Below are 24796 nucleotides of genomic sequence, written 5' to 3' on the forward strand. Positions count from 1 at the left end.
GCACAGCCGTTTCAGTGACTCGGGAAAAGTGACAGCAGGGCCTGGGAGAGCCTTTGGGTGAAAAAGCCCACGGCGGGACACCCAAAATCGCTGATTTTTTTGGGGGGGGGGCGTGCGGCGGACGCGGCCCCTTTAAGAGCGGCGCGGCGGGGAGGGGAGGGGGCTCACACCTGGAGTGGCAAAGGGAGGCGGGCCTCGGAGGCTTTGATTGACAGGGGCGGGGGGCGAGCCGCTACCAATGGCGGGGCGCGCGGGCCCGGGCGGCAGCCAATGGGCGGGCGGGCGGGGGGCGGCGCGCCTACATGTTGCGGGGCGGCCAACGTGGGGCCGCGGCGAGCGCAGGAGGGAGCGGCGGGGCCGGGAGGGCGCGGGTTCGAGTCCCGGCGGCGCCGCTTCGCAGTCCCGGCGGAATCCGAGCCCCGGCGGCGGCAGCAGCAGCGGAGGAAAGCCGAGGAGAAGAGAAAGGGGCTGCGGATGCCGGTGCCGTGAGGGTTTGGCGATGCTGCAGGCGGCGAGGCGGCGCTGAGCGGCTCCGCTCTGCTCCCCTCCAGGGCTGCCCCCGCTGCTCCGCTGCGGCTCCGGGCGCTCGGCGGGTGCCGGATACAAAATGGCGGGGCCGGTACCGGGCGGCGGAGGGTCGGCGGCGCTGCTGCTGCTGCCGGTGTCGGTGCTGCTGCTGCTGGGCTCGGCGCTGGGCTCGGCGGACCCCGCCGCCCCCTGCCCCGGGGGCTGCTCCTGCGACGCGGAGCTGCTGGGCTGCGGCGGGCTGGCGCTGCCCGCGGTGCCCCGGGACCTGCCCCGCTGGCCGCGACACGTGTGAGTACCGGGAGGGGGTGTCCGTGCTGGGAAAAAAAATTAATTAGTTAATTAAGAGGTTAGGTTTGGGGAGCCGAGCCTTTCCTCAGCGCCTGGGGCAGCTCCGCTGCTGCCCCCCGCTGGGTCCCGGGCCGGGTCCGGGCCGAGCGGCGGCTCCGAGGCCTTATTTGGGCATCGCCGCCCCGGCTCCGCAGCTGCTTTTGGCCTTTTTTGCCCCAAAACCGGCCCCTGCGGGGAGCGCGGAGCTGGCCCCGGGGCGCACGGGGGGCGCCGAGCTGCGCGGGGCTGGCGGCTGCCCTCCCCAAAGCCCCCCCGGTTCCCATTCATTTATCGGGGTCTTGGGGGGCTGCGGAGCGTGGGGCTGGGTTTCTGGTGGCTGGGTGTGTGCCACGGCTCCTTTTTTCGCCTAAAACTGCGATTTGGAGAGTGTAGCCCCACGCACGGCACAGCAGGACTCCTGTCCCCAAAAGCCTGGGCTGCTGCCGCGCTGTGCAAAGGGCAACAAATTTGGCTCATCCAGCTCGGTCCCTCTGACAGCTGCCGTGTATCTGAGCACAGAGCCTGTGCATGCACCTAGATCCGGAAAAATAAGTGCCCCAGACCATTAGCCAGCCTCTGGAAACGGGGATCCAAAGAGGAGGAGGAAAAAGCGCCTGGGCTCTTCGCTTTGCTGCGCCGTTCGGCCGTTTGAGCAGATTTATAGATTATTGAATCCATAAAGCTGGCGGCTGTAACAGATACCCCGCAGCTCCGCCAGGAGAAGGCAGTCACCGAAGTATGGCTGGAGATCATCCAACTTCTTATTAAGAAGAGTTATTAGGGGGCTGTCAGGTTCTCCTGGCGTTACTCGCTGCTGGACGCAAAACGCCGTGTTTTACACGAAATCGCCCGCTGTCGCACCGAGAGCAGCCTGTGGCCCGTCCTAGTAAAAGCCAGACTCGCCACGTTCACCTGTTGCTGCCTGCTCCTGCACAGGACGGCTCCTTTGCTCAGCCTCCCCATGAATTTTTAATCTTTTCAGCATCATTCCAGAATCCCCGCGCTCCTTTTTAAAACAGGACAGTGAGTCTTTGTTCCTGTGGAGAAACGCATTCATAGCCCGCTCTGAACAAATTTATTGTCGTGTTTTTTTTCAGGAGTGCTAATGCCCAGGAGTGTCTTATTCGTGTGGAATGGGTTTTTGAATGTCCCGAGCTCAGTTTAAATTTTATGGGTGAAATAATTGCACGAATAAATCTACAGCCTGTGGGCTGTTGGTCTTTTAGCCACTTAGACAAAATACGGTTTGTCACTTAGCAAATTCTAAGCTAACCAACGAATTAGCTAAAGAGGAAATTTGTGATGGCTTTCCTATCTGACAATTCAGAACTTGGGGCATTTTTCCTTTTCCCAAGCCGATATAAAAAGCAGCCATTTAAGCTCTTACACATACTTCTGGTTTTTAGAGTAATATTGCTTCTATTGCTTTTTGTGATCACTAGGCTCATAACTGCGAACTTCTAATGCAGGGGGTCACTGATGCGTTTAGCAGAGCAGTGCCAGGGGCTGATTATTAGGGTCTGGGGTCCCCCAGCCCAGATACTCCATCCCCAGATGGGATCACTCGTAGGAGGATGAGAAATCCCGTGTGCAGTGGCTTGTGCTGGCTGTGCTTTGGCTTCATTAGAGTGCTTTTGAAAATCCCTCCTTAGCAGTTATCTTATTTTTTCCTCCTAATTGGTGCTGCAGTGCTCGGGTCGGATCTCAGTGTGTTTGAGGTAAAGCTTTTGTTTGGGCTGCTGGAAATGTGGCTCTGCGCGCTGGGGAGCGTTCTGAACCGACTTAATCGCTGTGTATTTTGTCAACAGGACTATCAGTGCTGAGGAAAAGCAGTGGGATCTTTTGAAACTATTGTTATTTCTTTGTTGGCAGCAGGGCTGGGAGTTGTAATTTTTCTCCTTGGCTTTCAGAGGGCAGAAGTGATGCGCAGCGAGGGGAGCGCGCTGCGGTCGCTCACGGTTAGCGCAGCGTGGCACAGATGGGGGTTCTTACAAGGAAAAGGAGCAGGCAGTGGGTGACACACCGTGCACTTCTGGGCACAGCCAGCTTGAGCAGTGTGCAGGATGTGTCACCACCCAGGACCTATGCAGCCCTCGTAAGAGCCACGGCACTGAGCAAAAAGCCCCTGGCTGCGGAGGAAGCTGCCAGTGGGACTGCACCCGGCAGCTGCTGCATTTTCCTCTTGGAGTCTCGCTGTGGAGATGCTTTGTGTCAAACTCTGCCTGAAGGCTTGATGTACAGCAGAGCGTTATCTGTGCTGTAACTTCTTAGGGCCGAGCTTAAGTACAAAACGCTTCATGCTCCGAAAAGCCTGGTGTGGGGCTGCAGGGCTGTCAGTGCCGTGGCACATCAGCAGCATCTGCTGTTCCTGTCTTTCTGTGCTATCTTAATTCCTCAGGAGTGGTGAGAGGAGGGACTTTTCTACTTCTTACTGATAGAGCACTTGCTTTTTGGGCACAGCTTCTAACAGTGAGAAAACTCATGGCTGTGGAAGTGCAGCGCGATAGCTGACTTGTTGCTGGTGTGGTCTGAAGGAATGAAAGCTTGTTTATCTCCTAAGCAAGTCTGCGGTGGTGTGACCCAGACAACTAGATGAAGTGCTCAGGATACTGGGCACATGTGTCCAGAGGATGTATGGGTTTCCCCCTGTTGTGCTGGATGCTGTGCCAGACCCAGTGCTTCGCAGACACCTCCAGTTCTGCTCTTGGTCCCCTCTGGAGCAGCCCTCACGCATGTGAGCGCAGCTACTCTTGATTTAAAGTTGCACAAGGGAAGAATTCATCCATGCTTTGAGCTAGAGCACAGCAGCCCAGGACCATGAATGTTATGTTTGCAAAACAATAGAAAGGATCAAGTCCTCTCACATCTCCCAGTTGGTGGTGGAGATGCGGGGGGAGCTCTGCGTGGAGCTTCCTGCCCTTGGGTGGGTGCAGGTGCGGGGCATTGAGCACAGCAGGGCCTCTGCAGCTTCCCTGGGGGATTTGAGTGATTGTGCTACTCTGTTTTCCCAGGGAGATGGGTTTGGGTATATGGATATGTTGTCCTAAGGCATTTCCTGCAGGGGTGTTTTCTGTCTGCCCGGTGCTGCTGCTCTCTGGAGAGCTGGGTGCTCCTGGAAGTCCTGCGGATGCCTGGCCACAGGCCCTGAAAGCACATTTGATCTGGGATCCTGGGACGGAGCCCTGCTGTACTTGAGTACATGCACATGGGGAGATTTTTAGAGGCAATGAGACCAGGATGTTTGTGCTCAAAATCACCTATGAACTTACACTCCTTGCTGAACCAGGGCTTTCGCGTGCCAGATGTTGCTGCTGGGCTCTCCTACATTTTAGGTGGCTTCTTTGGATGCGGTGGCAATCTGTAGGGAGCTTTTTCTGCTGCTGCCTGTGTGCATGGTGCTCTCTGGGGATTGCCACGGGTCGCTTGTAGCCCCCTGAGTTACCCCTGCCCCTCTGCAGACACAAGGAGAGCCAGCAGAGGAGGCTCTGGGGGGATAGATCCCGCGGGTGGCTTGGTGTCGGTCGTTTCCCTGCATGTCCCACTTCCAACCCTGCAGAAATAATGGAGCAAAGATTACTTAACAAGAATTAAGTAATTTTTTTTGCCGTGCCTGGCCCCGTGCAGTTGGGGGCTGCTCTGGGGAGGTGGCTGGGGCTGAACCCCCCAGGCTGGGGCGGCTGCTTGGGCTGGGGTGGTGGAGGAGCCTCTCCTCTCGGAGCAATGCCTCCGCAGGCACGAATAAATGCTCACGCTTGCAAATCAATCCGCCCTGCCTGTGAACATGTGTCTGTGGATTCACTGACCACCCTCGGCATGCCGTGATATTTATTGGCTCTTGCTGGAGAACAGCAGTCAGCAGCAGGCCCTTCGCGACCGCTGTCTGATCTTCTCATCTTAATCCCTGGCTGAGCCACGGCTGGGGCGGGAGTGATCCCGACCAGACTAGGATTAGATGTGCATGTGAGATTCATAAGATGCATAATGCAGCCTCAACGGGGCAAAATATCCCCGCTGAGAAGCCTTTCTGGCTGTTACAGGACTCCCTGGCCTCACGTGAAGAGCTCTAGGACCCCTGCAGCCTCCCCTGCCTCCTCCTGGCTTCTTTTGAGAAACTTGGTGGCATTTAATCACTTTGAGGCTTTTCCTCTCCACAGCCACTGCAATTTGAAACGCAAGGGTCCCATACAAAAGGAGCAAGTGCTCAATGGGCTGTGTTAATATTCAGTGCTGCTTACAATGGGTGCAGCCTGAAAAGGGGAGAATGGATGGGCTGGGAGCTGGGGGCGGAGGGAAAATTCCCAGGGCAGGGAAAGGAGCATCTCAGTAGGCATCCGAAAAAAATGAACACACCAGCAATTGTTCTCTAGGAAAAACAACCATTATGATGTTATAGTGGCAGCTCAATATTTTGTCTTCGCTCGTGCAAACTGCCCTGTAGATGAGGAGCTTGGGGGTGGCTGGGCCTCAGAGGAGTGCCTGCCTGGAGGGTGAGGGATGGAGCAGGGAGCTGTGGGGCTGGCTGCTTCCCCCAGATGCTTTTTGGCTTTTCCTTTGTGTTTTGGGCCTGCTGGCATGGCCTTACCATGGGTGGCAGCCGCTGTGGGTGCTCTGAGCCTCCTGTGGTGAAGAGCAGCTCCTGGTGGTCCTGCAGTGCCCCCAGGCTGTGCCCACACGTGGCTCCTGGCTGCCCCAACCCCTTGAGGAGGGCTCTGGGTTTTGTTTTGAAGGCCGAGCTGCCTGGTGGCTCTCATTTCTGTCACCAGCCGTGTTAAATCCCGGTGTTTGTCCCTGGCTCTGTGTCAACCGCACCCAGAAACCCTCAGTTGGGCCCGCGGGGCTCTGCACTGATCTTGCTGGCTGCGGTGTGAGACACCTCAGGTTGAGTTAGTTCATCTCATCAGCCCTTAACGCAATCACCTCGTGCTGCTAACCTAATCACCGCGCTCCCTTCATCCCCCTGATATCGGGGCAGAGAGAACCTTGCCTGGTGCTGCCAGGAAGGCACAGCCCGGTGAGATCCTGGCTGTGGGCCCAGCAGCCAGGCACGCACCTAGCACCTCGCTCAGACTTCGTATAAGGCTTCATCTAAAGGTGGCTCGGAGCACTGCTGTGAGCCCCATGTGGCACGTGAAGGAAGCCAAGGGAAGATGGGAAGGGCTGAGAAGCCCTTCTTGGTGCTTCCTGGTGTGCCCAGCTATTAAATGATGTGCTACCAAGTGTTTTTTTTTTCTTCCTTACTGTGCACAGGGGCCCGAGTCAAGGGCCAGGGTGCTGTTGCGCTAGCACGGAAGGTGAAATGTGTTTTATTGTTGGAGCTGAGTCATCCATTAATGGTTAACCAAACGCTGTGCTGCAGTTCAAGTCCTTCAACCCCAGCCTCCTCCAGCTCCAGCACAGGACCACAACGTGTGTAACGTGTTGTGTGCCCCTCATCTCTTCAGCACACTGTTTATACAGCTGCAACCCCCTCATTTTGGGGGAGTCTAGAAGCAGGCCCCAATTTTTAGGGGGTCACCTCTCAAGAGCTGACACTGCGTTGTGCCAAAGTCCAGGAGTCTGCTGCAGTTCTCTTGGTTGCATTTTCAGTTTATGTAGGACCTGGAGGACAGGAGGCCACCTGCCTGGCTTTGTTCAGGGTACCTGCCTTGGACACGCAGGCAGGGTGTGTGTTGCTTGCACCTGTGCCGTGCCAGCTTTGTACCTTGTCGTAGTGCTGTGTGAACTTCAGAAGTATTTCAGAAGTCCTTTATGTACTGAACAGCCTTACACAGAGCTGTGGACTTAAAATATATCCAGACACATTCCAGTGTCTTGCAGAAGTTGCATCTAAAAATGCATTAGCTGGCTAAAGCTCGGCTCTGGAGCTGAACTGTCATGTGTGAGAGAATTTGTCATAGTAGCTGTGATAGTACTGTTCATAATGAGATTATAATTTGTTTGCAGACTTCATCATGGTCTTTTTTTTGGGGCTGTATTGTTTAATTGCATTAAATTTGGAAATCTGCAGAGGTGCACATTTTTCTTAAGCCCTACCCCCTTGGGCAGGCAGCGTGCAGAGTGCTTCACTTTCAGTGAAGGTGCCTATTTTTAGATGAATCCTTTCAGATTAGGGAACACATACCTCGACTTCAGTGGAAATTTGGCTGTGAAACCTTGAAATACAACACGGCTCCCTAGACCACCACCTCCAGCTGGCAGCTCCTTGCTCGCTGCAGAGAGGCAGAGCAAGCCCTCAGGTGCGTGAAGGAAATAAGACCTAAAACATGAAGCTGGGGCTGTGCTGCTTCTCCTGGCTGTGCTTGCTGCCCTGGAGCTGGCCATCAGTGCCATCTGCTAACCAGCATCTCGCAAAATGCCACCCTGGGAGCTGGGGACATGCTTTGTGCAGGCTGGGAATTGTCACAGGTTTTCCACATTATATCTAGTGCAGAATACAGTCCTGAAAAGTGATGGCTGGCACCTGTGGGGTGGGGGGGAGCTCTCAGCTAATGCCTGGGGTTTGGAGGAAGGTGTTCAGATGGAGACAGCATTTAAAGCTGCTTCCTGGAGGTGCTGTGGGTGCCCCATCAGCAGAGCTGGCTGCAGCAGCGATGGGTGATGTCCCCCATGGTGTTGGGGCAGGCCGGTGTGGCAGCCTGCCCTGTGGATGTGAGAGCTGCTGGTCTGTGAAGTGTGTTGCGGGTAATAAAATGGCTATCGGAGGAAACTGCCTGGCTGGAGGCCCTGTGAAAAATCACCCCCTAAATATGTTCCAGTTGTCCAAACATCGCTGCCTCTCCTTCCTCCTCTTTGTGTGTGTGAGCTGGGGGAAGATGGGGAGAGCTGGCTGTGCCTCTGCCAGTGCCTCAAGCAGCCCTGAGCTGCTCTGCTTTGTTTTCCACAGCTTATTTCAAGTGATGCTTGGCCAGGCTGTGGGTTCAAGAGCTGTGAAAGAGCACCAGCCACCTTCCTTCACCAAAGCTCTTTAAAATAAAATAAAAAATCCTCTGCAGTGGTGACCCTGACTTCTGCCTTACTCAGCACGAGGTGGTTGCTTTGGGTTTGGTGTGGGTGCTGGTGGGGACACGTGCCCATGGCAGCACCCGGTGGCTCCCTGCTTACCTCCAAGCTCCTGCTTGGTGATGGTGTGGGCAGGGGCAGCGTGGGGCCGTGGTGCTGCTGGCCTCTGCTCGCCTCCCTCTCACCTCTGGTGTGGCCTTGCTGGGGAGCCAGGGCAGCATCAGCGTGCTCTGTTCATCTGTGCAACTCACAATAAACCTTTGTCTCCTCTCGAGCCAGGGGGCAGAGGCAGAGCAACACTTGTGCTTCATTTGTTTTGGCAAAACGGGGAGACTTGTCCCTTTTTAGGAGATTTAAACAAACCATATGATGTTTCACTTTGAACTGTCACAGTACTTTCCAGTCTTCCTTTGCTAAGCATGTTTTTGTGCTGTTCCTATCTATGTTGGTCTATAAACAACTCTGTTCCTCTTTTTCCTTCTTAAACCAAACAAGTCTAAGTAAGAATTCTTGGCTTTCGGATGTCTTTGGATGATTTCTGGAGTATGGCACACAAGTGCTGCGTTAAACCACTAAGTAATGTGCATGTTTAGACCTCTCTGATTTGCTTTGTGAGTTCTGTGCTTTTTGTTTTTGTTTCGCATGGTTGTAAACCCTTTCTGTGTCCTGTTTCCCACTTTCCAACCTTTGTGATTGAGCAGATTGCCACCCAAAAGCTGCTCAGTGAGCTTGGTGTTTGAATGACTGTTCACAAGAGCAGGTGAATGACCTCCATGTATTGCTTGTTACAGACAGCTAGGAAATAGCCTAATGAAGGTAACGGCACCGTGCCCAGGCAAATTCAACTCTGCATGAATGGGAGAGGTGCTGGTCCTGCTTTGGGAGAAGAAGCTGAGGCTTCACCCTGGTTTTAGTGCTCTCATCTCAAGTGGTGCCGCTTGGTTTGTTGCCTCTCGAGCCATAAGCTGCCTGGCTTTATCTCTGCTCTGCAGGGCCCTGTGCTTGCCCTGCTTCAGCACTGGGGCTCTCGGTGAATGTGTCCATCTGAATTTATCTCCACGGGGCTCAGCCCAGCTCCCCAGGGAAGTGGCTTGGCTTTTGATTTCTTGGTGAATTGATCCCCTTCCAGGAGCTCCGATTTCATTTTTTTTTTTTTTTTTCCCGAACTCACTGGTGGAGACGTGTGCTGGTCGTTGAGTTAATCTCCTTGGACAGAAAGCTGTGTGCATTTGACAGAACACATTTGGCTTGTACTGTGTGCTTCAAACAGCAGCTGGCTTTGCTTCTCCATGGTTTTCTGCTGGCTTTGAGGCAGGTACCAGTGGTGGCATCTCCTGCATGCTGGCCTCACTGGGGACCAGCGTGGTCTCTTCTCCACGCACAGCAGCGCTGGTGGCCGCGGTAGGAAGCATTTCAGCCAAAGCAGCAAGCCCTTGTGACGGCCGCAGCTGGGAATGGTTTTTGGCGACTTGCTGCTCCCATCTCGGAGCAGAGCTTCCAGGAAGGAGAAGCTTTCGTGCCTCCCAGCCCGATGGGTGTTGAGCAATCGGCTGCAGATGGATGGGACGGCCCCGGGCGCCTGCGTGTCCCCCTGGCCTGGCAGCATCCCTGCAGGCAGGGCTGGGTGCTGGGGGCTCTGTGCTGCTCTGGGGGCTCCCCAGAATTTGTATGCAGGGCCATGTGGCTGTGCAGCATCCCCAGGCGATGCCGGATAGCAGCCGGAGCTGTTTACTATCGTGTTGCTTGCTCCCAGTCTCCAGCACTTGTGTCTCAAGTGCTAGCACTTTGTGGTCTGCTCCACGAGAGCCTGCCGAGCTGTCCTTTCAGCTGGCAGGGACGGCAGGATCCTGCCTTCATCTGCGTGTCCCCAGGGCTTGCTCTGGCTGCCAGGTTATCTTCTCCTTTGGACTGTGCAGGCTTTTTCCCCAGTGCCTCCCCTGCGTGTGCTGCTGCTGTCGCCATGTCCCAGTCCCCTCCTGCAGCCCCAGTGCTCCCAGTTAGCTGCTGCTCTGCTCCCAGCCTGGCTCTTTTGCTGCTGTCTGCTGCCCTTGCCTCATCCTCCAGCTGTGAGCTCTCCCAGGCAAGGGCTTGGAGCTCCCCATGTGCAAGTTTTAGGAATGCCAGCGTGAGGCTTGTTCAGGAACAGGCTGTGCATGACAAAGCCTTCCAGGCTTCTTATGACTTTTTGTTTTGACTTTCAAAAAAAAAAAAAATCACCTTTTTGGGCAGGGAGGAAACAGCAGTCGAACACTTCTGGGGCTGCGTGCTAATTAAACCACAAAGCTCCAGCTTTGTTTGGGAGAGGCACGGCTAAAAGAAGAGGAATTCATCACAGGCTGCAGGCCTGCACATTTGGAGACAAAATGTGGAAGTTTCCCTGTCCAACAATTTCCAATTACTTCCTCTCTGGTTTCCTGAGTAATCCTGACCCCTGGCTATAAAACCGTCTGCCTCGCAGGGGCAGGATGCGTCCCTGCTCACATCTCCCTTCTGAAACCAGGACACTGTCGTGTCCCCAGCCTGCCCAGCACTCGGGCTCGCTGCCGCGGGGTGACCTTGCTGCTCGTGGCCAGCAGAAGAGCTTCTTAACCCCAGGAAGCTGCGTTCCTGATGCTGGACAATAAACAGCCTTTGTGGGACTGGGAATGGGTTGAAAATGTGCCTTTTTGTGAAGGTTTTAGTCTGTCACGGCTTGGCTGAAATTCCTTCTGACAGCTTTCCTGCGGGGTACCTTTTGGCTCTGAAATGCAGGCTTCCTTCCCTCCTGCCTGAAGGGCTGGGGAGGTGTGAAGCTGGTCCTGCTTGGGTGGGAGGGGAGATCTGCAGGATTCCTCTGCAGGTCTGGGAGCATGGACACAGCCTGAAAATGGCCCAAAACTTTAAAATAAAATAGAAAGATCCATCTCATGTAGTATAAGCCCACAAATATTGTCCTTCAGGTGGAAGGCAGAGGTCCACAAAAAGGAAGAAATCTGGAACGCAGTGCGTGTTTCTAGTGGACATCTCAGCAAGGCAGGCAACCACATCACCTACTTGCAGTCGGTGTGACTTTGGGATGAGAATGGGAGCAATCAGACCGCTGTTAGCCTCAGTCTATGTGCAAGTCCCCTCCTCGGTTATCGACCAGGGAGCATTGTCTGTGTGAGCAGAAGACCAAGCGCACGCCTGCCCTTTGGTGTCCGTAGACGGCGAGGCGTTGGGAAGTGGGTGGATCCTGTCTGGGGGGAAGAAGCTCTGCCAAGAGCTTTTCACAGCGCAATCATCTGCTTTGTGAAGGCCAAGAAAACTTGATCTGGAAGTCTGCTTTATTTATTCATTTCTAACTCTGGCCCTGCTTTGAGGGGAGCGCATGGAGGCCACCAGCCTTGCTAGGCACACAAGCTGTCCTGGCACAGCCACGCTCCCTTGTTGGAAGATCATGATCTGGGCAAGATTTGAAATGCAGCTGCCTCTGAGCAGAAAACCCACATTTCCTTCAAAGTTTTTGACTCTTGCATTTTTCATCTTGGGCAGACTTTAAAGTTTTCTGCAGTGTTGAAGGGAACGGTTTGGTTTCCCTTTGCCCACATGTCAGCATTCCTGAACAAAACAGCCTCAAGATTTGTGGAGCGCGGATTCTTGAAATTCTGAGGATGTTTTGAGCCAGAAGATGCTTCCAGAAACTGCCTGACCTAACAAAAAGACTTGGTAGGACTTGGACGCGGCTTGGGGAAAATGAATAAGGCATTTTTATCCCTCCTCTGAAACGAGCATCATTCCAATCAAAACCACCATCCTCGGGAGCTGTTCCGCTCTGCCACCTTGTTGCTGTTAAACCACACTGTGCTCGTTTGAACCGAGCAGATAAAGAAGATATGCATTTTAACAGTGAGGTTTGCCCTGCCTTTGCACTGATTTCCCGTGTGGTCTTGCCGATGTCGTTTGAGGTGAGCTCTGAAAAGGGGTTTAGATCTCTGAAGATGGACTGAGGTGAAAGGGAATTAGCTATGTACCTGCACGCTGTGAGCTGTGCTTGGGGTCCAAGCACATTGAGAAGAGATTTGGTCTTGTGGTCACAAACACCACGTACCCCAAGCCCTGCAACACCAGTGCTGCTGTCCTGTGTGGTCCAGGCCATCGTGCATGCTCCAAACATGCCTTCGTGGTGAGCTTCTGCAGAAGAGCTCAGTAGGAAAAGGCTTTATTTTTGCCCAGAAATGCAAATGATGGAGCGGGGGGGGTTGCTCTCTTTCGCTTTAAAAAAAAAAAAAAAAAAAAGGAGTGATTGAACATCTCTTGGTTCCTGACAAGACTCTTGCATTTCTGTGAAGATGGGTTTGGCACCGTGGGCAGTGCAGGTGTTGTGAGGCAGGAGGCTGTGGTGTCCGGCACTGCTGCCCCACCTATTTCACAGCCTCATTTCTGAAGGTTAAAGCAGCAACCCTGGTGCAGACCTACTGCTATTCTGCCTGAATGTGTGGCTTTTGTTGTGTTTTGCTAGCTGGTGTGCTCAGGGATTGTGGAATTAAGGCTTTCTCTTCAGCAAGGAGGCTTGACTGGAACCGAAATTGCTGATTGATTCCCTTTTTGCCCTCCCCCACGGTCCTGTTGAAGCTGAGAACCACTTCAAAGGCTCAGATGTGTTGGTGCCAGACGCCACACAGTTATTGTTAGAAGAACCTGAAATATAATTGAAAACAAACCTTTGTTCGGCCAGGCGTATCTGGCCGTAGCCTTCATCTCAAGAGGGAGATGGGTGCTGAGGCTCTTCTGAGTTTGGTGTCTGCACACTTGGCATGGTGTGAGTGGTCCGTGAATTCTCTTGCATCTGGTAAATGTTTGCAAAATCTGGAAAATGTATACTTTCAGGCTTTTTTCTTCCTACCTAGGAGCACACACTGCTGCTTAAAAGTTACCAGAGTATTGGTGGAATTCCTTGCAGCAATAAATGATCAAATTGGCTTTGGCAGGCTGATTTCAGTAGAGATGCTCCAGGTTCAGGTTCCCATGCTTGGCAAGCAAAGAGTTGTCCTCTTGCTTTAAAGACTGTCTTTTCTGTGGGATATGGGTTATTGTTTGATGTTACCTATACTGTCCATGATTTTACAAATATTTTATGTGTTTGCATCCATTTCAGGTTTATTTGGTGTGCAGGCAGAGGCTGGGGCAGGGAGCTTGCTTAGCTTGGCAAAGCCCATGAGGCTGGGGGCTGCCAGGGGGCCCAGCAGGCTCAGGTGCTGTGCTCACAGCAGCTTCCACTTGCACGCAGCCTTCTTCTCTCTTGTGCTCCAGCTGCTCGCTAACACAGTCCCATGGGCTTTGTGGCTGCCAGACACAACGTGTTCTGGGTTCCTGTTGCTTATAGTCCTCTCACTTACAATTGAGGAGAGCACACTAGGTCTGGCTTGGAGCATAACTTGAACTTCCGTGCAGGTTGGCCCATAGTATAGCTTTGGGGGCCACCATATGCTTTGTGTGACCTTCTGGACTTGTCGTGTCCCTCTGTGCTGCAGATAGCTGGTTGTGACCCCATAGCACAGAGGGGACAATCTGCTGAAGCCTGAAAGATGCTAAAACTGAGACCAGGGAAGCAAGGCAGGGTTCAGCATGCTTCCTTGTGTTCCTGTAGCTTAACTTGGAGGAACAGAACCACAAACTTCTGCCAGTTCGTCTGAAATCCAACGTTCAGCTGCGTGATGCTTGCTGAATTTCTTACTTTTCTTTGCCTCCCCTACCACAAGCACCAGCCTCCTTGCATATGGCTGCCCGTCTGGTGTTTATTATCTGAGTTACGCTGTGGTTAGTGCTCACACATGATATTTCTTTGGTTTCCGTACAGACCGAGCGGGTTGTCCGCCACTGGATCCAAAAATGTAAACTATTTATAAATGAAAAATACTCTCGGGTTTTAAAGAGACGTGTTGTCCTTTCTCTCCATAGCGTGTGCACATTTGGCTGATCTCGTGTAATCCCACTGATGTAAATCCAGATCCTTTACAATTTAAGGAACCAGGGGATGTGGGGAAGGAATTTTTGATATGACCTCGTGCTGGTGGGGGGAGAGCATGAGGTGATAGTGATAAACAGGGATGGAAAAATGTTGTTTGGCTGTGCCGCAGTCAGCGCAGATGCAGGCCCAGGCTCAGATAAAACTTGCTTCGGAGTTCAAGGATTCTTGATTTTTGGTTTTCTAGTTGGGCTCATCTCCATCATAAGCAAATCTTTAAAAACAAATAAATAAAAAGACAAACTTATTTATCTGGCATGAAAGGGCCTGAAACAACTAGAGTGTTTTTGATATTCTTTAAAATTAGTGTTTGTACTCTGTATTTCAAGCGTGTAGTTACAATTTTTATTGAAGTAATACCCTGTGTTCATTCTCCCAGGGAATGCACAAGACAGGATTTGATGGCCAACTTTTTTAGGTGGCTGTAGCAACCCCAGCCAGCAGCTGTTTGACCAAAAATGATGGTGGCTTTCTCATCCTTGTGCACTTAGACAGCCTTTGCTGCGTAGCTGTGGCTTGTGAGGCCGTAGGTTGTGCAAAAATCATGGATTCACAGCATGGCTGAGGTGGGAAGGGGCCTCTGGAGGCCATCTGGCCAGCCCCAGCTCCAGCAGGGTGCCAGGCCCACGTCAAAATGCCTGTTGAAGGTCTCCAGGGAGGGGACTCCACAGCCTCTGGGCAACCTGTGCCAGCTCTGTCACTCGCCCAGCACACAACTGCTTCCTGGTGTTCAGACGGAGCCTCCCGTGTTCGGTTTGTGCCCTCTGCCTCTTATCCTGGCACTGGGCACCGCTGACAAGAGCCTGGCTCCGTCCTCTCTGTACCTTCCCCTCAGGTGTTTACAGAGCGAGCTCCTCCGGGCTGAGCAGTCCCAGCTCCCTCAGCCTCTCCTCACAGGAAAGATTAAAAATATCGAGTGTATCTGCATTGATAGTGACACTCCCGTACTCCGTAAAACCCACTGGTAGAAGTATAGGACTTGCTTTTTCAAATTTTAAGTATCCTGTGGGAGCACCTAAGCACCTTTGCCTGTCCCCCCCCTCGGGACAGCGCTTGGTGGAGGACGACTTGCAGCCAGCGAGGCCTGCGGAACGGGGCCTTTCACATCCTGATGGCGTATTAATGAACAGCCAGGCAGGCGGGCCGGTGCCAAAAAGCAGCAAGTGAGAAAGCCAACAATATCAGCGCGAACTTTGCACTCCGGAAAGTGTGAAGTGATGTTGGTGAAAGGAGTTTATTGCACAAGTGAAACGCTGCGGCCCTCTTTGATGCCTCAATTTCTGCACTAGCGAACCAATGACGAATGCAAACCAAGGATGAGTAACCGGACATCAGTGCCCGTCTGTTCCCCGTAATGTGTTCTACACCCTTGGAAATGCTTCCCAGCCTCACGTGGCTTTTTAGGGTGCCTGCTCCCAACGTGTGGGGTGGTGGGACCTCTTGGAGTGCATGCAGTTGCTTCCCACATCGCCTTCAGTGGGTTTTGTCACAGGCTGTAATGCTCCATCGGGACCCTGCTCTTCACCCAGCTTTTTCCAGAAGCATTGGGCAAGTGAGATTCCAGCCTGAAATAATACCCAGAATGAGCCAGTGTGTGAATCAATTAATGAAACAGCTACTGACAGTGGTGTCCCCTTCCCAGTATTGGCTAAAATTGGGTTTCTTGACTCCTTGCCCCATAGTTTGCCAAGCTCTTTCATCCCAAGTGTATTACTGAGTCCCCCAGCCAAGATTTTCCAGGATCCCTGTGTTTTTGGAAAGGACAGCTGGTCCCTGTGGAGCTTTCCCGGGATGTGCAGGCTGCATTTAGGACACGTCCCATGTGATGGGTGGCCAGGGCTGGCTGTGGGGCTCGGGGCTGGTGCCTGTCAATGGGCTCGATTATAGCTCCGCTCCGTAGCTCGCCCCAGGAATGCGCAGCATTTGGCGTGGGGGTTTGTATCTGCTCTGCACCGAGGGATTTCTTTTTTTCAATCCAGAACATTTAAAGTATTTCAGATGATCTCGCAAATATATTTTTTTCTTATAGTTGGACCTGGGCCAGTTTTTGCTTGTGTCTGATGTATAAAGTGGGTTTGAAAAAATGTTGTTGTTTCTCCCTCTCCTCCCATTTAAACATTTCAGGAATGTCAAGTCTTGTCAGCCTTGGCTTTGCTGAAAAATCTCTTGAGGAGCTTGGGATGTGTTTTCTTAATGTGATCTCAAAACCCTGAGGGAAGGTGCAGAGGGAGGGAGAGAGCAGGTAGTTAACAAAAGCTTCCTTTATCCCAAACTGTAACTAGGCATTGCCACTAAATAGCAGCAGCCACAAAAAAATCAACCAACCTGGCTCTTGGGTCTCCAGCGTTTGTCCCCTTGCTTCATCTTGTGCTCTGCTTCCCCTCGCAGTGTTTTCCAAGGCAGATAAACCCCAAATTTGTAACGTAAACCTGTTGCAAATCAGAGCAGATTAAGGCAAAGGCTTTTATTCACGAGACTTTGCTGCCGCAGCTGCGTGTAACAGCAAGTAACGTGCGTGGAAGGAGCGGGTGAAGTCTGCTTTCCTGAGGATTTCTGTCTTTAGGGCTGACCGCCTTTTTAATTGACTTCTGCAAAGTTTGCCTGTTATCTCTGCATCGTGTTTAGTATCGCCCTCCTTCCCCCCCGGCTGTCCTTGGTGTATTTTGGGAGGGCTCTGGGCTGCCTGTTTGCTGGAGGAATCGACCCGGGCGATCACGAGCTGCTGTGCAAATGGTGCCCAGCCCCATCGCTCTCCTCTTTTTTTGGGGGAGGATTTTTGGGGCTGGGGAGCCCCAGCTGCTGCTCACTCCTCAGCCCCGGGCAGTGCTGGACTTTGGAGCCCAGCCCTGGAAAGGGAGCGGGAAGGGGGGGGAAACCACCCGAAGAAGGAAAAGGAGGAAATGTTTGTTTAATTCCTTACGTAGCGTAAGGTTCAGAGCGAGCAGATTGTGAAATAGCACGGAGCGGGGAATTGCTTCGCCCGCGGTTTGCAGATAACATGTGCGGAGCAGGCAGCGGCGGCCAGGGGGAGGGAAGTGGGGCTTATTTGTTTGTCTAGTTTGTTTTTAATTGCAATAGCCTCTATAATCCTCCTCCTTCCCAACTGTAAGCGATTCCATCTTTATGACGTCCTCTCCGTGTTATTTGGTGTGAAATACAGGCGCTGCTTGCACTCTTACAATGGGGATTGATTTTTTTTAATGGGTAAGGGCTAGAGGGGAACCCTATGTGTTCTTCCTTTGCCCTTGTGGGGTTTTGGCATCACTCTGATGCTGGTGTGCATCACTCTGCCCCCTGAAATTCCCTATTGCCTGCCCCAGTTGCCTGGGGGGGATCTCTCTGGGATGAGGGGGGTGCGCATTGCTGTGCCTGGAGTGGCTTTGTACAGCACCGGGTGGGGCAAAAAGGATGGGATCAGGGAAAGGGCAGTGTGTTACCTGTGCCCGAGAGGATGGGAGTCAGGAGGTGCTGGGGGATGCTGTGTGCACAGCTGGGAAACACGCCGGGGCTGACAGCACTTGGGCATCCCAGCTGTTTGGGGCTTTGCACTTCCTTTATGAAAGGGGAATAAAAAAAAAAGGCGATAAAGGAGCCGTTCGCAGACTTCTCATAAATATCACAGGGATTTCACAGCAAAGTGTGGAGACTGTCGAAGCTGGTCGGGCATACCAGGAGCTTTATGAAATAGTTGGATTTGATCAACACTTAATCACTCTCAGGCTGCCTGGCTCAGCCTCTCTCGCCCTCTCCCCCTTCTCTCTGCTGCTCCGCTGCTGCGCCTCGGGGCATCTCTAAATGCCCAAGGTAAAATTCAGCAGGTGTTTAATGATCTGTAGCCATCCCAATTAAGCAATGTGGCAGCACCAGGCTGCTGATGACCCTTTAGGCACAGGACAGTGAATAAAATCCTCTCTACTTTCTTCCAGAGATGCTCAGAGCATCCCTGTGCCTTGCAGCGAGGTTGTACTCGTGCAGCTGGTGGGGCTGTCCCTGCCCTGCTGTGACACCCATGGGCTGCAGCCACCAAAATCAATCCGCCAGAGCCCCGTGGGTATGTGGAGGCCAGAGTTGTGGGTTCACTGGGAACGATACCTTCATTTTAATTGCCAGTAAGTGTTTTGGATGTGGCTTCCTCAACCCTTCTTATGCTTCCATCCTCACGCAGACAGCTCCTCTGTTCCTGGGTATCCAGGCTGCTGCTGTTCGCTGGAGGCTTTTCTCCTTGGGTTTGGAGGGGCTCTGCCTCTGCAGGCTCACGCACACATTTTGCTTTAGCCAAGTCCTTCCCAGCCTGGAATTGCTCTGCTCTTGCATTACCTTGTGGGCACGGGTCCAAGTTCGGGCGAGGGAGAAACACACTTCTCTTTTTCTTTGTGCTGAGGCACAGCCTGCTTTTCCACGAGCAGCAAGCTTCAGATATAGGTAGGAGTTTCTAATGAATTTCATAAAGTTATTAGGAAATAGGAATGGAACATTTCTCAGCAGCAACTCTTTCCCTAAGTTTACTCATAAGGAGTTTATTGATCTTGCAAATATATGGATAACAGAAGCCCGGAGGTGTATGACAGTTAATGTGTAACCATTAAATAGACTTATTTGGACACTTTTTATGTGCTCCCATAGCAATTAAAGCTTATAAGCATGTGGAGAGCGGTTTTACGCAGGGCAAAATGAGAACCTTTATCCCAGAGAAGGTGTTCATGGAAAAGGTACAGTTTATGTAATCGGCTGCATGTGACTCCACGCAAGCGTGGGGCTGCAGAAAAACACCAGCGAGCCCCGGGCTGAGGCCGGCTGCGTTCTTGCTGAGCGTTGGCTTCCCTCCCAGCGGGCAATTTGGAGTATTAAAATCAGTGCCGAGTGTTTTAGTGCGAGCCTCCTGAACCGAGGGTTACGTTGCTGCTCTGGATTATTTTTTGGCTTGTGCCCCTGTGTGTTTTTTTCATTTTAGAGCAACTTTGGTGGCTGTGTCGAGCCTGCTGAAGAAAACAAAGTGTTTTCCCACTGGCTAACCTGGGCAGGCAGGCAGCGTGTCCCATGGCTCCCGGGGAGCCCCGTCCTGGTTAAGCACTTACGTTAGCAGTTGCACAGAAACCCAAGCTTGGTGGGAATGTGGAAACGCTTTGGTGTCTTTCCCTTGCCTTTTTCTTCCCCAGACAGCATATTTCATGCGGAGTGATGGCTGAGGTGCTGGGGATTCAGCAGGCAAAGTGCACGCGTCATGCTGTAGCTCCTCTTTTCTACTAAAAAGAAAGCTGAGAAGTAGGCTCGTTCCAGGTCTGTGCAGCAATGCCCTCCCCAAACTGGGAGAGTGTGGGCAGTGGGGGAGAAAGGCTGGAGGGAGGGCAGCCTGGCTCAGCTGATGTAATCAGGATTGCAGAGCTCCAGGCAAATATTGACACCAGATCGCTTGGCAGACGCTCTGCTCCTGAGGTGCCCGGTGAGTGAAAGATCTCCGCAGCACTTACCGCAGCGTGGAGCGGTCCCTCCTGGGATTGTGGAGGTGGGATGGAGAAATATGGTTCATCTGAGCCAGAGGTGCTGTAGTGTCACCTGCTGAGGTCCCTAACAAACGGCTGGGCTGGTCCTGCCATGCTGGAGGGATGGGGAAACTCGGTGTCTGCACTGCTGGTGGGCTGAATGCCCTGGGTGCATTCATCTGCTCTGCTCCTCGCAGACAGCCGTTACCTCTTCATGTCTTTACAAAAATAAAATAAATGCCAACTGCAGCCACAGAAGGGGAAAATCATAAAATCCAGTCTCCCATCACCAATTGGCTGCCTGGGCGTTGTGCTGGCGGGGGTGTTTCGCTGAGCACGTGTGAGATAACCTGCTTTCCCTGCTGCAGTCCCGCAGAATACACCAGAGGATTGTTAACATCAGCCAGATACCTCCGTGCTACGGCTTTGTAGCGTAGTCTGGACAAAAGGTTAAATCAGGCAGTCGTTGCTGCGGTGTTATTTCCTATACGACACTCTGGAGAAAGTTCAGCATCACTTAGTTAACTTCTGCAGAGCCATTTCCTGGAGGTTTTGTTAGAGAAAAGCTAGATTATGTGTTTCCAGTTGCAGCAGAGCTATTTGCCCCTATAAAATGCACCACAGTTTATTTTTATGCAATTTTCATTGGTTTGCAAAAGGCTTGGGGGGGGGGGGGAGCCCGTGTGTTTGGGAGATTCGGAGAGGTTTTTATTTCATACCTCGCTTGCTGTGACAAATTGAGGAAAATGCGTTTGTTAATGTGGCGTTGCTGTAGCAGAGCCAGGCTTGGGACTCCGATTACATGTTGGAGCGGGCTCCCATGCTGGTTGGGGGCTGGCGAGCCCAGGATCCTGCCGTGGGCAGTGTCTGGTTTGGGAAGGACCCCAGCAGATGGTTGGGATGAGCTGCCCCGAGGAGCAGCATCTCCCCTCGACTGCTTTGCTGGGGCCATTTGTTGCCCTCTTCCTTCTGTGAATCCAGTCCTGGGCGCTGGGAGGAGCTGACAGTGATAGAAAACTGTCCTTTTTGTGGTGCTGGTAAGCCTGTGGCTTTGCAGCTGTGGTAGTGAGTTGTGTGGGTGTTTCTCATGTGGTTTTCAGGCACATGATGTGCTCTTGCCCTTGGGTCTCCTTGGACTTATCATCTTCATCGCCTCCTGAGACCCACGGGCGAGATGCTGTGGGTCCTCCATCTTGGGACATCTCAGGATTTCATCTCCTTTGTGTGCAAAACCCACCCCTTTTCCACCCTGTGTGCTCAGAGCAAGGCTTTCCACAAACCCTAGCAACTCCTGATCCTTAGGAAATGGTGTCATTCCTTCTCCTTGCCCTTCAGAGGTTAACCTGCCTGCTCTCACAAGTGCAAGGCTTCAGTTCCCTAAGCTCTGGGCACACCTGTGGCCCTCCCCAAGTGATAACAAACCTCGAGAGCACTGTCTGCCTTCATTTTTTTTTTTAAGTAATTGTGTTTTGGAGTGTGAGGTGCCGATGTGGAGCCAGCCCAGGCTGCCTCGTGCCCCAGGAGAGGCGCAGGGGGAGCAGTGAATGGCGAGCGCCCTGGCACGGCGCCCGGCTCCCAAGGACCACTCGGAAAAGCAGAAAGGGCATTTCTGTGCTTGGCCTGACTGGAGTGTTAGCTCTGTTTGCAACGCAGCCAGGTGGCCACCCACGTGGAGTTTTGTTCTTACTGGGCAGCTTCGAGCTGGCATCGACTCTGGGTTCTGCCCGAGTGGGACAGCCTCAAAGCAGGAGGGAAGGACCTGGCGCTCTTTTCCCACCGTCCTGCAGAAGTTGGATGAAGCCTTCCTTCAGATATTCCTTCAGGTGAAGGGGTTCCCTGTGCTGGAGGCCGACTGGAGCCTCCACACCTCCTGGTGGGCAGAAATACAGCAAGACATCTGGTCTTAAACGCCAAGTGGAGCAGCGTGGTTCCAGGAATAATAGTTAAAAGGAGGTGCATTAAGCTTATCCAAATACCTCTGGAATCCAGCGGTTTCCCAAGAGATTGGGTCCTTAACTGCTTCCTGCAGCAGAAGGCTAAGGAAATGTTCCCCTTCTCATCCCAGCCCTCTGTAACACAAAGGATGAAAAGCTCTAAAAGAGAAAGCTTGGTCCTTGGTTCAACCTCAGTAACATCTGCCCACCCTGAATTAGCTGGGATGCTCTCAGCTGTGAAACTGCCCAAACCTGAGGGTGCTCACTGAATAATAAACAGGGGTACCTCCAGGGAGGTGACAGCCTTGTCCTCTGGGGGATCAGAAAATACCTTCCCCATCTGAAGGCAAAGGTGCTTGGTTTTGGTGCCTGGCTGATGGTAACGTGGGGTTTGAACCCAGCTGGGGAGTCACAAGCTGCAGCCAGTGGAAAGGGAGGTGGCTGTTAATCCTGGGGCGTCCTGAGGTACCAGGCTTCTGTGGGAAGGGCAAGCTTGTGGGAAGGACTTTCTGAAGTTTTACTGGCTATAAATTTTGCTTTTTCTCAGTCCTATTGTGTGAATTGCATTAATGAAGAAGTCTGGCTTTGTAAATGGAGGGAACTGAAAAACAGCACTGAAAAGCTCTTGAATGCTTAAAAATGCATCTGTAAGAGATGTGGCATTATATATATGCTGGGGCTGAGTGTAATGAAGACCTATTAGAGCTCTTTACAACTGGCAGAAGCTGTAGAGCTGTCCCAGTCTCTGAGATAAAGCTTTTGGCTGTGTACTTAACAGTGGATGCATTATCTCTGCATTCCTGCAGATGCATACATGTCAGTGTGGTGGTGTGTGCACCTGTACATTCACATCCAGAAAGTCACCTACATGTGCAAGTTGTTTGAGAAAACAACTTTTTGTGCTGCTCTGCTCTAAAATCCTCACAGGTATCCTGCTGCTGTCCCAGCAGTAAGCACTACTGAAGGAGTTACACAAAAGACTGAATGCTGGTGCTGATAGATGGCCCCGCTCGTAGCATTGGGGCTGTCTCTTCTTCCCCCAGCAGGGGATGTGCTGCGAACCCCAATTTGCAAACTTCCCCATCACGCCATCACCTCTGTGATGTGCAGCTTCAGCCCTTTGCTGCTGCAGCAAGTGCTGCGCTCTGTGGTTTGGGGGGCAAAGGAAGCTGTCTGTGCTGTGCAGGGAGAGCAAGTTTATCTAGAAAATAGCTCTGCTTAGGGCGTAAAATACGGAGTAAATTAACTTGAAAGTCTCTTCTGGCTCTTCGTTGTCAAGCGAAAGGTGGTTGGGTAGATTTATTTGCCTTGTTTTGCAGCAAACGCGTTATATATAGCTTGGCTTTTATTTCTCTTGATCTGGGTGGAAATAGTTTCTTTGAAATGCAGCCTTTCCATCTTGAAGGTCAATTAAAACAGGTTGGAGGTCAGATAAAATAAAGGGGCAGAACATTTGCTGCTTCGTGCATCTATTTCTGTAATGTTATCAGTGCATGTGGTTTTATTTCTAGCGTTTTGTTCCAGGGCTTCCTCTAAGGCTGAACAAATTGAGTCAGTTGGATGCAGTACAGCCTCCAATTTGGGGTTAGAAATCCATTAAATTGCTCGGTGCTTTATTGGCAATATAAAAGTGCTTGGAACGAGAGTGCATTACCATTGGACATCGATTACTCGGGAGGGGAGGGTGGATGCCTGTGTTAACCACACATCTCCAGCCTGGATGGCCAACTGAGGCGTTTTTTTTAGCTTAAAATGTGCATATTTTGCCCTTTAAAATGCCGCTTGCTATTACAAAGCAGCTATTTTTAAACTGAAAATGGGGAGCTGACTTCCATATGTTCTTCATGCCTCGGGGGGGTTAGAGCTGGCCGTGCAACCCGCTGTGCTGCCAGCGTGGGTAACCGGTCCTGGACGTGGGGCTTTGGGGTTACGTGTGTAATTCCCCTGTGGGCAGGGTCTCTGCATTCAGTCAACCTCTTGTCTTGCAGCCCACGCATTGAAAATTTAAGGGAATGTCCTCACCGGGCTTGGGTTCAAACCGAGAAACTGCGTGGTGGGGGCAGCGCTGTGATCCCCATCACAGGGGGAGCATGGCTGTGCTCGGAAGGGATTTACCCCACGGTGGGAAGCTGCAGGGTTGGCTGAATGTCTTGGGACCTGGGTCACTGCCAGCAGCTGGCAACTGGGGACGGATTGGTGGCTTTGGTACTGGGAGGTGGTTTGCGGGGCTGGCTGCTTTGGCTGTGATCAGCTGGTGCATTTTGCAGCAAATGTCAGGAGACGGCTGGAAATCCAAGTCGCAGCACCTGCGTTTCTGAGCTGGCCGTGCAGCAGATGCACGTGAAGGAGCATCAAGGTGAGACCATGGCATAGCCACGTGTGAGAGCCAGCCCTTGTCTCTGGGAGATGGATGCCTCGCTGCTCTTGCACCCTTCTGTGTGAGGGAGGTGATGAAAAGCAGCGTTGGAGAGGTTTGGGCTGCGGTAGAAACCCTCCCGCTGTTTTTCTAAGGCTTTTTCCCCCCTTACTCTTTGCCTGACTAGTTTTAACCAGCACACAAATATTCCTTTGTGCCGCTTCCAAGCGAATGTGTTTTTTGGGGGGGAGATTGGCCCTTCCTGATTAACTATTAATAAGAAGAATGGTGAGGGAACGAAGCGCCGGGCACACGCTGTGGGGAGGTCACAGCCCTCCCACACCACTCACCATTGACCATGCTGGGGCACAGGCCCTGTGCCAGCCGTGGTGGCTTTTTGGTGGCACTGGTGGCTGCGGTACCAGGATGAGGGGCTCTGTGGAAGGGCAGCACTGGCTGCACACCAAAATTCAGCATGGGTTTGATGCTCGCCCTCCCCAGCAGCCGGGGTGCTGTTTGCAGCACGAGAGCTGTGCCCAGGGATGTTTGAATAACGCTTCTGATGGACAAACCGTGGTGGTGGAGCGCTGGAAAAACTTTTTCTGAGCTTACCAGAAACATTTACAGACGTGGCTGTGCTCTTGAGGGATTCACGTGGTTTCAGAGCACGTTATGATCCTGTGTTTTGGTAGGAAACGTGTCTTAAAAATACAGGTTATTGGATATCATTGAATGATTGGCGGCCTCGGATGTTTTCTTGAACTGTGGAGACTTCTGAGCAGTGCTCGGGGAGTTTCTGGGTTATCTCTTTGCCATCTGCACTCGACCTGCAGCCCACAGCTGGATTTTGCATGGTCATGCAGTGGGAGGCTCGAGGTTGATCTGCTGCAAGCACTGGTGAAAAACTGCACAACTTTTGGGTGAAAATATTTGCTTTGCAGGAGCAGCAGTACCCGAAGCAGTAAATAGCACTTAGCGCTGATTTATCAATGCAGCTCTTGTGTGTTCGTGTCAGTTAATGGAGGCTTAGCAGTTGCTGTAAGGTAGGCATACAGTAAATTACAGAGCTGTTAATCCTCGATAAATTGGGTTAGTATGTTGAATACACAGTGGGGATCCTTAATTGAAAATGCTCGTGCAGGAGCCGTGGCCTTTATCGATTTTTCCCTAGGAGATGTGGTGGTGG

The 24796-nt window shown here is 52.3% G+C and overlaps 1 protein-coding gene across 1 annotated transcript in view; it reads left to right on the plus strand.

The window, feature by feature from the left end:
* Positions 1-372: 372 nt before the first annotated feature.
* LRIG1 (leucine rich repeats and immunoglobulin like domains 1) overlaps positions 373-24796 on the plus strand; it is an 87057-nt gene continuing 62633 nt past the window's right edge. The window contains exon 1 of the mRNA XM_082768129.1: positions 373-816. Coding sequence (XP_082624255.1) covers positions 608-816 — 209 coding nt within the window. The 5' untranslated portion in view covers positions 373-607. The remainder of the gene's footprint in view (positions 817-24796) is intronic.

The sequence above is a fragment of the Aythya marila genome, assembly GCF_965140915.1.
Source record: "Aythya marila genome assembly, chromosome: 10".
Lineage (NCBI taxonomy): Eukaryota > Metazoa > Chordata > Aves > Anseriformes > Anatidae > Aythya > Aythya marila.